This window comes from Ostrea edulis, chromosome 2 (assembly GCF_947568905.1).
Source record: "Ostrea edulis chromosome 2, xbOstEdul1.1, whole genome shotgun sequence".
Taxonomy (NCBI): domain Eukaryota; kingdom Metazoa; phylum Mollusca; class Bivalvia; order Ostreida; family Ostreidae; genus Ostrea; species Ostrea edulis.
The window spans coordinates 25,883,447-25,897,481 of record NC_079165.1 but is presented as its reverse complement, the minus strand read 5'-3'; the positions used below and the strand labels follow the sequence as shown (position 1 = coordinate 25,897,481).

The 14,035-nt window shown below is 38.6% G+C and overlaps 2 protein-coding genes across 2 annotated transcripts in view; both read right to left on the bottom strand.

Annotated features, from left to right (window-relative positions):
* LOC125678933 (uncharacterized) overlaps nt 1-5,135 on the bottom strand; it is a 17,286-nt gene extending 12,151 nt beyond the window's left edge. The window contains exon 1 of the mRNA XM_056156516.1: nt 3,691-5,135. Within this exon, the coding sequence (XP_056012491.1) occupies nt 3,691-5,040 (1,350 nt within the window). The 5' untranslated portion in view covers nt 5,041-5,135. The remainder of the gene's footprint in view (nt 1-3,690) is intronic.
* A 4,100-nt stretch (nt 5,136-9,235) lies between these two features.
* On the bottom strand, nt 9,236-11,350 carry LOC125678929 (uncharacterized). The gene has a single exon (XM_048917752.2). It carries the CDS (start codon nt 10,713-10,715, stop codon nt 9,324-9,326), a length of 1,392 nt encoding a protein of 463 aa, XP_048773709.1. The 5' UTR covers nt 10,716-11,350; the 3' UTR covers nt 9,236-9,323.
* Nucleotides 11,351-14,035: the final 2,685 nt, after the last annotated feature.

Genomic DNA, 14,035 nt, shown 5'->3' with positions numbered 1-14,035 from the left:
CTATCTGTCTGTAACATTAGTTCTGGATGTTATCTCTAACAGTTCTTGAACTTTGCAATGAAATTATATATGGTGAATCATGAATCCTTATGATTAGAATAAAACCCTATTAATAAATCAAAAGTAAATGTAAAAATTAGTATATTGTAGAACATTCCAGAGGATGAAAGGGAACAGTGATCAATCTCATAACTCCTATAAAGGTGAAGATAACGAACAGTGATCAATCTCATAACTCCTATAAGAGGTGAAGATAACGAACAGTGATCAATCTCATAACTACTATAAGAGGTGAAGATAACGAACAGTGATCAATCTCATAACTCCTATAAGAGGTGAAGATAACGAACAGTGATCAATCTCATAACTCCCATAAGGACATAATTAGTTCCCTTAGAGTATTTGCAGTGGAATTCAATACAATGTCTCTTTATAATGCCTAATGTACCTATCTATGATATAATAGAAAATACCGCTATTGATTTTGAGTTTAAAAGGTTGCACGTCTAGGTCACTAGTTCATGTATTATTGAATCACTGCAGTCTCGTTTGAACTTTTGCAATAAACTTAGGGCAACGACTCTTTATCAATATCCCGTAAGGATCTGAGTTAGAATAGATCCTCAGTACCCATTACTTTTCGTAAGAGGCGACTAAATGGGGCGGTCCTTCAGATGAGACCGCAAAAACCGAGGACTCATGTCACAGCAAGTGTGGCACGATAAAGGTCCCTCCTTGCTGAATGGCCATAAGCGCCGAGCATAGGCCTAAATTTTGCAGCCCTTCGCCGGCAATGGTGACGTCTCCATATAAGTGAAAGATTCTCCAGCGGGACGTTCAACAATATACAACCAACCAACCAATCTTTATCCCTCAAAGATCAAAGTACGAACAGGTCTTTGCCTTCTTCTGTCCTTAAGCATGAAAGGGGTGGGTGAGATTTTCTGAATTATCTCATTTGATAACTGTGAAAATAGTTTAGCTATTTATTTACGTGATGAATTGTATGAAAAAATTATACAAAATACATCTATTCCCTGAAATTCGGGTTGGATTTCACTTCATGACTTAATTGGTTGTGAATAACAAGCTAGGACTATCTTATTTTCAATTAAGTGATTTCATATTAGATATAATTAGTAAATATAAACATAATTAACATAACGTAATGATAGCGTAATAAACATAACAAAGAATCACCGAAACTTAATTTGAATTACATAAATCAACTTACACAGCAACAAAATCTAATTCTTTTATGCAAAATGGCCTGGTACATAAATTTTACTTTTAATACATACAGTGTATAATTGAACAGAATAACCATTTATGGATTGATTTCACACGAATTCATATTGATATGTTTTCTCAAATATTGCTAGTTTTTACCAATAGCTGTTCTCAATAAACCTATTCAGAATGAATTTTACTATGTAGCAGATTTTCTGTGGGGATAATTTGGCTATAATAGAGGTGAAATGTCGCTACATCTTTCCATGGGGGTAATCCTGCTATACAGCCAGTTTACCGAGGGGTGGGGAGAAATGATTAGGGGAAAGACTACTATACAACACCGAGATTCAATTCTTGACTCTGTTGGTCATATCAAAAAATTGGTTCTTGACTGTCCCATCACCAAGCATCCTATATTAGAAGTGCAAAAATCACGGATCTTTCTTGTATGACCTTTAAAGGAACTGGTTTACGTTTTTTAAAGATTTTTTTCTCCATTTTTGATGTTTAACAAAAGAAAAATTATAACTCATTTAAAGTTGACAACCAAAATGTGGACATTCTTAATGCAAGAATATCTTAGTCTTAACTATGTATTATGTAAACAAGACAAATGGATTGTGGAATGTTGAATTTGTAATTTAAAGAATCCTAATTTGCACAGATACAAATATTCAATTTATTGATTCACGAAATTTAACTTTTAAGGATATGCGGGACGATGATCACGTGATGGTTGCGAATTTATTATAAATTTAGAACCTGAGGCAGCGTAGTTAAGCTTCCCGAGAAAAATCACAATACTGTACAGACACACTATACGACGTCATAATAAAAGAAGTATCTCACGACGTTGTATCGCGGGGAAAATGTCATCATATTTTGTTGTAATTTGCTACCGCTGTCAAGTGTTTTGTGTAAATCTGTTGATTGAATTCTTGTCAAATGATAATTTTCATTTTATTTCATAGTGATTACAAGTCTCTTTTTCATATATATGCAAGGTGAAGATAACGAACAGTGATCAATCTCATAACTCCTACAAGCAATACAAAATAGATAGTTGGGCAAACACGGACCCCTGGACACACCAGAGGTGGGATCAGGTGCCTAGGAGGAGTAAGCATCCCCTGTTATATATATTATATATATGTATAGTATGCGCCACAATAATTTTGATAGTATAGCCTACAAGTCACCGAAATCGCTCCTACATGCACATGCAATTTGCATCTCTAGGCATTTACAAAAAGAAAGTCAACCGTCTGTAAACAATGACTCAGTGCAAGTGTAAGATGATGATCGTTTGTTGCTATTTACTATAGTAGTGTGAAACTAGAACTGGACACACATTTCTCCGAATCTTGCTTGGGAAACGTACAAACTATTCAGGTGCTTTTATAATCGATCCTTGTCTGCGAAAAATAGCCCCCCCCCCCCTTATGACGACAATCGTTACTTTTGGTCAAATATTAACGTCCATACTAGGAATGTTTAATTTTTGCAAGCACTTTCATGTAAATATAAGTACGCTTTATCTCTGAAACTATTTCATATTCCAAATTATTTTTACTAACTTTACGAAACACTGCTGCGGAAATGGTAACTAATTTTAAAAATATGACACACGTCGGAATTTATGCGAGAAGCAGACATGTGAAAAAGAAAAAGGTGCAAAGTCACAACATGTGCGATACATAAATACCTTGAAAAATAGCATGGAGACGATCGAGTCGCGGAAATGCTGTTGATCTAGTAAAGGAAGTAGTAGCTCGTATTGACATTAACTAGATCTAACCCGTGGTTTGAAAGAAGACGTATTGTTTAGAGCAAGACTAGACGTTTTGTTCGAAGCCAGGTTTAATATATACATGTATATTTTAAAAAAAAAATTTAATTTGTTTCCATTAACTCAATTTTTCTTCCATAATTATGAAAATTCTAAATATTTCAATAGGTTCAAAACAAATACAATGTATAGTTTTTAACAATGTATTCCAAAACAGGCACGAAGAATTAGGCTGCCCCCCCCCCCCTTGCAACCCCCCCCCCCCCCACCCCCCCCCCCCACCCCCGCCTTTGACAATGAGCTTTTTTTTATTTTGTAGTGCAAATAAATTGAGACTGTCCCATCCCCCATTACTTTTAACAGTAGTTGTACATGAAAAGAATATAAGCTTGAAAGTTATTAACAAATATTTCGCCAAGCCTAACCCCAAGTGAACACTGTTGATCGTATACATATGTACGTGTAGTGTCTACAATGACAACAATGTAATGCAGTATTTACTCAGCCAGTACACTTTATTCAAATTTTATTCATCAAAGTTTGTATTCTGAACCAGTTTCTTGCCATTCTAACTTAGTACTCTCGCGTAAGGAAATTGATGTATGACATCAATGGTTTTAAAACATTTCTAAGGCAGTATCACGAAGCTCATTTTTGAAACATAAAACTTCAAATACTCTTACTTTTGCATTATCGTTATCCCCTACCCAGATCCTATTTTGACTATCAAAACACAAACTAGTAGGATGGCCAAAGCCTCTATTGGGTTTTGTAGTTATGAATCCGCACAAATCACCATTGGGAAGTAAAATATGGAGTGTTCCATCAACAATATTGGCTATCACAAGATTTCCGTCTTGATCATGGCATAAAGCCGTTGGCAGAAAAACATTCAAACCAATACTTATTCCCAAATGTCTGTCACCAATATTTGTAGTTGTACCTTTATACTTTCTAATAACATAGCCTTCCTCTGTCAAAATGAGAACTTGGCGCCATTCTCTATCACCCACACAGATTGTGTCGTTTTGTGGATTTACCGAAACACATAAAGGAACCTTGAATAAGAAGCCGCTACTTTCTTTGGAAATTTCTTTCAATAAAATTCCGTGTGTGTTAAATATCAGAAGAGCTCCATGATTTCCCGAATTTTTGAAAAGATTCTCCATGTCACTGTTAGGCACGCCAACAGCGGCTATTCTTCCGTCCTTAAAGGTAGAGAGTGATGCTGGCATGTATCCGTCACATTTGGCGAAAACGGCTATTCTAGATTCATCGACCATCTGAAGAATACTTCCATCGTTAACGTTTGAAAACAGAATTTTATCGTTTAATGTCTTAGTTATTCCGTGGATTCCTTCACTAAATACTTTCCTGATAAAAGGTCTCCCTTTGAGTGAGCATTCAATCATTTCGGGTCCTAGGCCCATAATAATTAGGCAAGTGTCTCTCGATTTTGGAAAAATGCACGAAACCTTTGGATGTCCATCCCGAGAACTGAAAGGCACTTTAAAAGAAGAAACAAACTCTGCAATTGATCTGGTTTTTGGTGAAAAGTCTACGGTGTGCAAAATGTGGTGCATCGACAAAAGTTGACTATCTTCCGAATAGTCACTTCCTTCAGAGTCCTCGGAGTTTAGACCAGATCCTGTTTTTTCGCCCGACATTTTTAGCGCAAGATTATGAGATGATTTGCAGGAATGGCACAGTTTTTGAGTACAGTGATGGCATTGGTTGATCTCTGCCTCTTCAAAACAGATATCACAACACTGAATAACAGCTACTTCTGGTGGCCTCAAAGTCACGAAGTAATTGTCCATTAGTCCATCTAAACCTCTGTCGTCCAAGCACTGCTTTTGTCGACATAGCGGACAGACAATTTCGTCCACTTCCACTTTTTTCGTGTAATCGAATAGACACGGCTTGCAGAAGGTGTGACGACAGGAAAGAAGCTTTGGCTGCAAGAAAGCATCAAAGCAGATGGCACATGTGCTTGATTCCTCCTCTGCGTCCAACATACTGCGAAATTTACTAAAATATTGTTTGGATGCACACAAATTGCAGTTAGATATTGTGTTGTAAAGTATTATGAATAGGGAAAAAATAGGGAGGAAAACGTGGTGATATCACTTTCAAGGCAGGAAGGAAATGTAGTGCGTACATGAACGTTTTAGTTTGAATCATCTTCGGGAAGTAATTTGTAAACACATATCTTCTAACTATGCAGATGCAATGATATGAAATGATAAAGAACATGCATCTGTTGCGGTTTGGTACCAGAGGTCCTTTTCTCAGTTCCACGCCCTTCTCAGACACAGTTGTCTTTCCGATCCTAACACCGCGTCGTCATAAAGCATAAAAATCTTTTAATGTTTTCAAATCCCCCATTCTCAGATTCAGTGGCCTCTTAAAATAGTTTGAGCACAATAACAAGAGACCCACAGGCCTTATCGGTCACCTGAGTATTAGTTAAAAGTATCACTAACTGCAAGGGCTATTGAATCGATGAGAAAATCCTGTTCTACATGTCTAAGCAAAATTCTGATATTCAGCAACAGTAACAAGATCTGTTCTGAAAACTTACATGCCCCGACAGTGTTAATACTGATGAAAGATTTAACATAATATAACATATGTTTAACATTAACACGATATGACCAATTTGGACCCGTTCTAGAGTCAAAACCCCAGGGTTGCGAAGTTCACAATTTTGGTATATCCTTTTCTACTTTTCCTAAATATCAATTTAATTTTCATACCATATCAGCAAACCTTAAGAAGTCTTTCAAATGATGCACACAATAATCGCTCTAATAATTTTGGCTTCACCCTGGAACCAAACTGTTATCCCCTGGGATCTTGAAATTTACAGTTTTGGTATAGGACGATCTACATGTAGTCCTTCTAAATATCTACTTAGTTTCAATCAAGTATCTATAGCATGAAAGGTGAAGATAACGAACAGTGATCAATCTCATAAACTCCTATAAGCAATACAAAATAGAGAGTTGGGCAAACACTGACCCCTGGATATAACAAAGGTGGGATTAGGTGCCTAGGAAGAGTAAGCATCCCCTGTCGACCGGTTACACCCGCTATGAGCCATATATCTTTTTCATACATATGGAGACATCACCATTGCTAGTAAAGGGCTGCAAAATATAGGCCTATGTTCGGCGCTTATGACCTTTGAGCAGGGAGGGATCTCTATCTTGCCACACCTCCTGTGACACGGGCTCTCGGTGTTTGTGGCTTCATCCGAAGGATCGCCCCATTTAGTTGCCTCGTACGACAAGCAAGGGAGTATTGAGGACCTTTTCTAACCCGGATCTTCACGGGATCAATATATTGGATGATATCATTTTACATGCAGGTAATCAAAATGAACTTAATAGTATAAAAGGAACTTGAGAGATGCCTTGAAAATGTTGTCAAAGTGTTGTATGGCAAAGGGTTTGCGGGTAATAGGACAAATGAGACTTGCAATATTTCACAGGTTATATTCATGGATCATGTGTTGTTGAGTTGTTAACGTTGCGAAGTAAAGTCAGGGAGGTTATCGAAATACACGAGCGTTACATTTCAACAGAAGTGGCGTAGCTTTTTAGAGTCTTTTAACTTACAATTCTAGATTTATTTTTGATCTAGTAATGATAGCTGCCTCCCTTCGCGAGGTGACAAATAATGATAGGGAAAATCTAAATACGAGTAAGGGTTGTCTTGGGGGTGCTATGATAAATCTATATCCACCAATTTCATAGGCAATGTAAGACGTGGGATCGTGCTTGTACAAAAGCAAAAAGGGGATTTTCGTGTTATTTCGTAACTATGTAATCCGTGATTTACTCGCAGACTGAGAGGGTGGTGTTAGCACTTGTGTCGTTGTGCTAACACTTTCATGTTTATCTCTATATGGTGCAGAGTATGAAATACTCAGTGAACACAAACCTTTTCAGGGTATATATTCTCTAAAGTTGCAAAAATGTGCTAGAATTGAACAATGGGCATTGCGAAAGCAACCGAACACGTTGAGAGTTTGGTATGTTTCTGGCCAAAGAATATAGCATACGTTTTCACGACTTGCTAAATAATGACCCTACTGAAATGCCATTAGATTTCGAAGATGGGAACGTTAAACTTGTTTCTAACCAATTTTAATAACAACATGCGAGATTGATAAAGCATAAGAAAATAACCTTAAAATCAATGTAGTTATATCTTGTACCAACAGCGACACCATGCTGATTATAAACAGTATTTGCCAGCACGTGGTAATTTGTGTTCGATTGGAAAGTTAGACTTGCGAGGTACGCGAATTGCAATTCCAACACAATTGCGTGATCAGGTTTTTGCACTTGCCCACGAAAGACACCCAGACAGTGCTATTATGAAATGGCAGTTCAGAGGCAAGGTGTGATAGTCAGGGATGGGTAACTATTGAGAAGTTTTACAAACGATGTTATAGCTGTCAGTTTACGGGTGAACCCTCTAAACCGAATTGCCTTCAGTGCCTTTGCAACATTCTACCACATATCTTTTAGGATCATTGCCGAGTAAGTAGTACATATTTTCGGTGGTTGATCATTACAATCCATATTGTGAGATCGCATTCACGAAATATACTTACGTCAGATAATTTTACAGCTTTTATTTCAAAGTTTTGTTTAACACATGAATTGCCACCTTCAATCCATATTGACATTTTCCTCAGTTTGTCAACACAGTGATTGATTGATTGCGGTTTTCCACCGTTTTTGGCAATATTTCAGCTATTTTACGGCGGATAACTAATTCAAATATGTTTGGTTGTGAGTGTTTGAGTTTCCCTGACGGCCCCCATTGAGCCTACTCGTTTTCATAAATCAGGAACAAAGCCTTTGTACCTGCAGGCAAATGGCTATGTTAAACGCCAAAAATATTGATTATGAAGCGCTTTCGAATTTTTCATGTTGAAATTGGGAATCCGAGCTTCATAAACTTGTGATGTTTCGATATACGCAACATACGACTGGTTCAGTCTGTCTCAGTCTATTTATTGACATTAACTGCGTCCGAAGTTGCTTGTGCTTTTTTTTATCATAATATTGAAGTCATTGGAGTACGCGATCGTGATGCTGAAAGAAAGGAAAACGGAAAATGTATTCAGATAATCACGGTGAGGCATCTAAAAGTGATTGTTAGCAATTATTTTTATTCATCTAAAACTAGCATTAAACTTATCGATTTCAGTGTCTAGGTGAAGACAAGCGGGTACATATATTTAATGACCAGAACCCAACCTCATCTGCCTATGCACTGAAGAAAATTGAGCTTGTTTTGATCCGATTACTCAAATACGTGAAATAGAACTTTTGCAATAGGTTATCTCTTGCAGGGTATTCAATGTCATTCTAGGTAGAAGACATCTAGATTGGCATGAAGTTCTCGCAAGGTTACTTATTATTTTGCTATCGTTACACTTTTCAAAAGACATACGAGTATTGTTATCATCATTGATACCATCATCATTATTCAGAATCTGATATCCGTGAAAATACATATGGTCACTTTTTAAATCGAGGCTAACTACTCACAAACAACTTGATGGTACAGGGATTTCAACTGCCTCGATTGAAGTCAGCATTCCGCAAATTCTATGGTCATTATAACGATCTAGTTCGTCAATACAACCTATCATTGAGTCAAATGCTGCCTGACGTGTTTCATACCGATTGTTAGATCATTCTTGGCACACTGATTTTGACTACGGATAACTCTGTTTACCTGATCAGGATATAGGGCTCAGAGCGGGTGTGACCGGTCGACAGGGATGCTTACTCCTCCTAGGCACCTGATCCCACCTCTGGTGTCCGTCTTTGCCCAACTGTCTACTTTTATATTGCTTGTAGGAGTTTATGAGATTGATCACTGTTCGTTATCTTCACCTTTCATACACGAGATTGTACTTTCTCTCAAAATGTTTGCGTTGTACTGCATTTTCCACGTGATGTTTAACAACGCCTGCGTAAATTTGAATGTTAATTGAATATTATACTAGAATTACTTCATCTAGAACAACTCATTGTTTGAGACGAAAACTGCATCACGAAGCAGAATCTTCAAATTACACTCGTGAAGGTTAATGTTCCAAATTGGCCATGAAATGATATCATATTTTGAATTTCAAGTACCAATGTACAGTACCTTTAAAATATCCAAGACAAAACATTTCCATTTTCATTTCTATTCCTTTATCTCAAATATTTAAAAGTCAATGTCACCAAAGCTCTGTAAAACAATATCATATCTTTCTTCCCAAGTACTAATGACCCCTATCCAGTAGATTATTTCTATAGGACAAAATCTCAAATATTTTTACTCTTCCGTGTTCACAATTCCCAACCCAGAGTCTACTATGACTATCATAACACAAACTAGTAGGATGGCCAAAGCCTCTGTTGGTTTTTGTAGTTATGAATCCGCACAAATCACCATTGGGAAGTAGAATATGGAGTGTTCCATCCACAACATTGGCTATTACAAGGTTTCCATCTTGATCATGGCATAAAGCCGTTGGCAAAAAAGCATTCAAACCAATGCTTATTCCCAAAAGTCTGTCACCAACGCTTGTAGTTGTACCGTTATACTTTCTGATAACATAGCCTCCCTCTGTCAAAATGAGAACTTGGCGCCATTCGCTATCAGCCACACAGATTGTGTCGTTTTGTGGATTTACCGAAATACATAAAGGAGCCTTAAATAAGAAGCCGCTTCTTTCTTTGGAAATTTCTTTCAATAAGCTACCGTGTTTGTCAAATATCAGAAGAGCTCCATGATTTCCCGAATTTTTGCAAAGATTCTCCATGTCACTGTTAGGCACGCCAACAGCGGCTATTCTTCCGTCCTTAAAGGTAGAGAGTGATGCTGGCATGTATCCGTCACATTTGGCGAAAACGGCTATTCTAGATTCATCGACCATCTGAAGAATACTTCCGTCGTTAACGTTTGAAAACAGAATTTTATCGTTTAATGTCTTAGTTATTCCGTGGATTCCTTCACTAAATACTTTCCTGATAAAAGGTCTCCCTTTGAGTGAGCATTCAATCATTTCGGGTCCTAGGCCCAAAATAATTAGGCAAGTGTCTTTCGATTTTGGAAAAATGCACGAAACCATTGCATGTTCATCCTGAGAACTGAAAGGCACTTTAAAAGAAGAAACAAACTCTGCAATTAATTCGGTTCGGGGTGATATATTTGAGGAATGCAAAAGATGATGCCTTGACACAGGAGCACTATCTTCCAAATAGTCACTTTCTTCAGAGTCCTCAGAGTCAAGATCTGATCCTGTTTTTTCGCCCGACATTTTTAGCGCAAGATTATGAGATGATTTGCAGGAATGGCACAGTTTTTGAGTACAGTGATGACATTGGTTGATCTCTGCCTCTTCAAAACAGATATCACAACACTGAATAACAGTTACTTCCGGTGACCTCAAACACACGAAGTAATTGTCCATTAGTCCATCTAAACCTCTGTCGTCTAAACACTGCTTTTGTCGACATAGCGGACAGACAATTTCGTCCACTTCCACTTTTTTGGTGTAATCGAATAGACATGGCTTGCAGAAGGTGTGACGACAGGAAAGAAGCTTTGGATGCAAGAAATCATCAAAGCAAATGGCACATGTGCTTGATTCCTCATTCGAATGCATCATACTGCGCAATGTACTAATATATTGTATAGATTTATACACGAATTGCAATAGGATATTGTGTTGTAAAATATCATGAATAGGGAAGGAAGTATGCTGAAATCACTCTCAAAGAAGGCAGGAAATTTAATATTTGGATGAAAATTAGATGTATTAGTTGAATTATCTTTAGAAATTTGTAGATTTCAATGATTGAGATGAATAACCCTAACCAGGCAGATGGAAAGTAGTTGTATGAGATAAAGAAAACAACAACACGCATCTGTATCGGTTTGGTACAAGAGGTCGTCTTCTCAGAGTTACCCCCTATTCAGACACCGTTGTCGGCTCCATTCCTAAAAGCTGGCCCGACCGTCATAAAACTTAATTATTTGAATGTTCTGAAATTTGAGAATTTTTCAAATCTCCCTTTCTCAGTGGTTTCATAAGATAGTTGAGCACATTAAAAATTATCAAAGTCATTATCACATATTTGAGTCTTCAAAAATGCAGACTTAACGCTCTCAAGAATGACATATGCTATAGTCAGGCGTAGGCCTCGACGAACACCAAATGAGCGTGTTTTAAGACTACCTTGGATATTTCGAGAAGGATATCTTTGTTTTTTTGGCCAGCCTAGAGAAAGACACTGCCAGGAACCGCCCTATTCTTCCCCTCATTCAAGTTTTGATATTTTTACGTAAAGCGAAAAGCTGTATTTCTTATGTTATCCTTATTGCGAGAGTTATCGTCCTTGTCATTTTAATTGCTTATAAGACATACTCCAATAAATATTCCATGATGGTTAGTTTTGAATTAAAGTACATACAATTATAATCATTGTGTGTTTCAATAGTAGATTCTATAAAGATTAGCCAGTTTAGGTATGATTAGTATTTTTTTCTGAATTTGTACGTAATTATACACTACGGATCATATATGGTACTGCGGATATTTAGGATTTTTCTACACGATGGTTATAAAACGGTTCTAGAGGTGAAATTCGTATCAAGGTACAGACTTCCTTACTTCTAATATACGTCTTAATAGTAAGTGTGCGGTCATCCCTGCTTATTACTGCCAGAGTGTGATCAACCCTGCTCTGGATTTGGAATCTCTCAGCTACAAGTGTGCGGACACCCCTGCTTGCTGCTACGCAAGATCAGGTGTGAGGATATATCTGCCTGTTTTGTGGTAGAACTCTGGTGTGCGGACATTCCTGCCAGTGTCTCGGTGTAGAACTGGTAATGATATAGTGATAGGTGTGCGGTCATCCCTGCCTATCACTACGCAAGGGCAGGTGTGCGGACATCCCTGCTTGTTCTTGTGGAAGTGCGCTGGTGTGTGGAATTCCCTGCCAGTGCACTTCTTCGCTACCAGTCAATAGATCCTATATAAGCGCAGTACAACTGATTAAGTCTGCGCATTGTACCTATTTGCAGTATCTCAGGGCTATCCGTTTCTATAACGGGTACGAGCCCGCGGGGGTTCACAGGCAGTGACCTCCCTTGCACGTTACATAAAATTTGGTGGTAGCGGTGGGATTCCTTGAGGTAGCTACACGATAGATGACATAGACAAGGAACTTTCTATGATAGAAGAGAAGCTCGCGGAGCTGAAAGAGGAGAGCATAAGGAATAAGAGTTTCCAGACGCCAACGCCTGTCAAGACGCGCAAGACAAAGTGAGAGACTCTGGCGTTGGTGCATCCCGTTTCTCAGGAGTATTTCAACAGACAGAAGAAAAGTCACCATCCCTTGACAGTGCGCCAGCCAAGCATGCGCATACCCTTACAGAACAGTCTGGTGAACAAACTCTCATGGACATGTATAGAGACGCTGGAGCACGACCCCGTGTTTACAGTGGTCGAGAATCTACTCCCAAAGTTAATTTGTACCAGGAAGGAGAGGCTGTGCGTAACGATAAACCTAGACTTAGACTTCCTCCCAAAGAACCTTACAGAGACGACCAAGACGATTCTCTTCTCCCTGGGATAACTAGAAGGAGATCCAGAGTAAGATTCACCAGTCCCCATAGTGATGATAATGCGTTGGCGGATTTTCTAGTATCGATACAAACGATCAAGCCAGCAACATATGATGGCAGTAGTCCTTGGCTAGATTAACATGCACATTTTGAAGCCTGTGCTGAGATAAGTGGATGGAAATACAACCAGAAGGGATTGTATTTAGCAGTTTCCTTTCGATGAAATGCACAGGGTGTATTTTCTAACATGCCAAAGGGGGCAAGACCGATTTGCACCTCCAAGTCAAAAAGAGCTATACAGGGTGCAGATGAGTGAGAGTCGCCAGAGAGCAGGGGAGTCTCTTCCGGAGTTGGGGCAAGCAATTTGTCGACCTTCCAAATAAGCTTACCCTACTGTGTCCGCTGAGATCACTTTCCAAAGAACAATTCGTGGACGAACTAGTTGACTCGGAAATGCGCATCCGCATTAAACAGACACGTCCTAAAAACCTTAATGACGCTATTCTGTTGGCTGTCGAATTAGAAGCTTACAATAGAGCTGAGAAAAAGAACTATGCGCGTCCCACCACCGTTGAACCCGTGGATGGGAAAACAGGCTCCATGTTTGAAGAATTATGTGCGAAGTTTGAGACATTACAGCGAGATATGAGGGAACTAAAAGCACAAGGAAATAAAGGCTCTCCCCAATCAAAACAAATAGAATAGAATCAAACAATTTTGACACAGAAAATATGCTACTTTTGTCGAAAGCCAGGACATATGCGCAAATATTGTAGAGCGTATCAGGCACAAAGGAAAGCTAAGAATCCATTTAAATCCCCAACTACGGAACGCCAACAAAATCATGGTGGGAGAACTAAGGACTTCGACGCCAAGGCTTCTAGCAGAAGTATCAAGACCAGCGAGAACGCTTCCATAGGAGCAAGTCCAGTCGGATTAGAAGCTGGTCTGTTCATTGAAATGGACGTCTGTAGTGTGAAGGAGAAACTATTAGTGGATACGGGTGCGACAGTGAGTCTAATCTCCACTGAACTGCTGCGTAGAATTCCAAAGGAGTACCAACCTAGATTGAGCTCGTTCAACTGAGATATACTGGATGCTGGTGGCAATTGTCTCCAGATAAGTAGCACGGGAACCTTTCCAGCACAGATAGGTGCCTTCTCTTGTAAATTGGACGGTGTGGTTGCAGAACTGAGCAATGATGGAATCATTGGCCTTGATTTTATGGAAGAAAATGTATATACAATTGATGTGACAAAGAAGAAAATGTGCATCAGAGGAAAACAATATAACCTTATAAAAGAAGGGAGCTATGGGTGCTACTACATTGTAGCGCTAAACACTGACAATACCAACAAA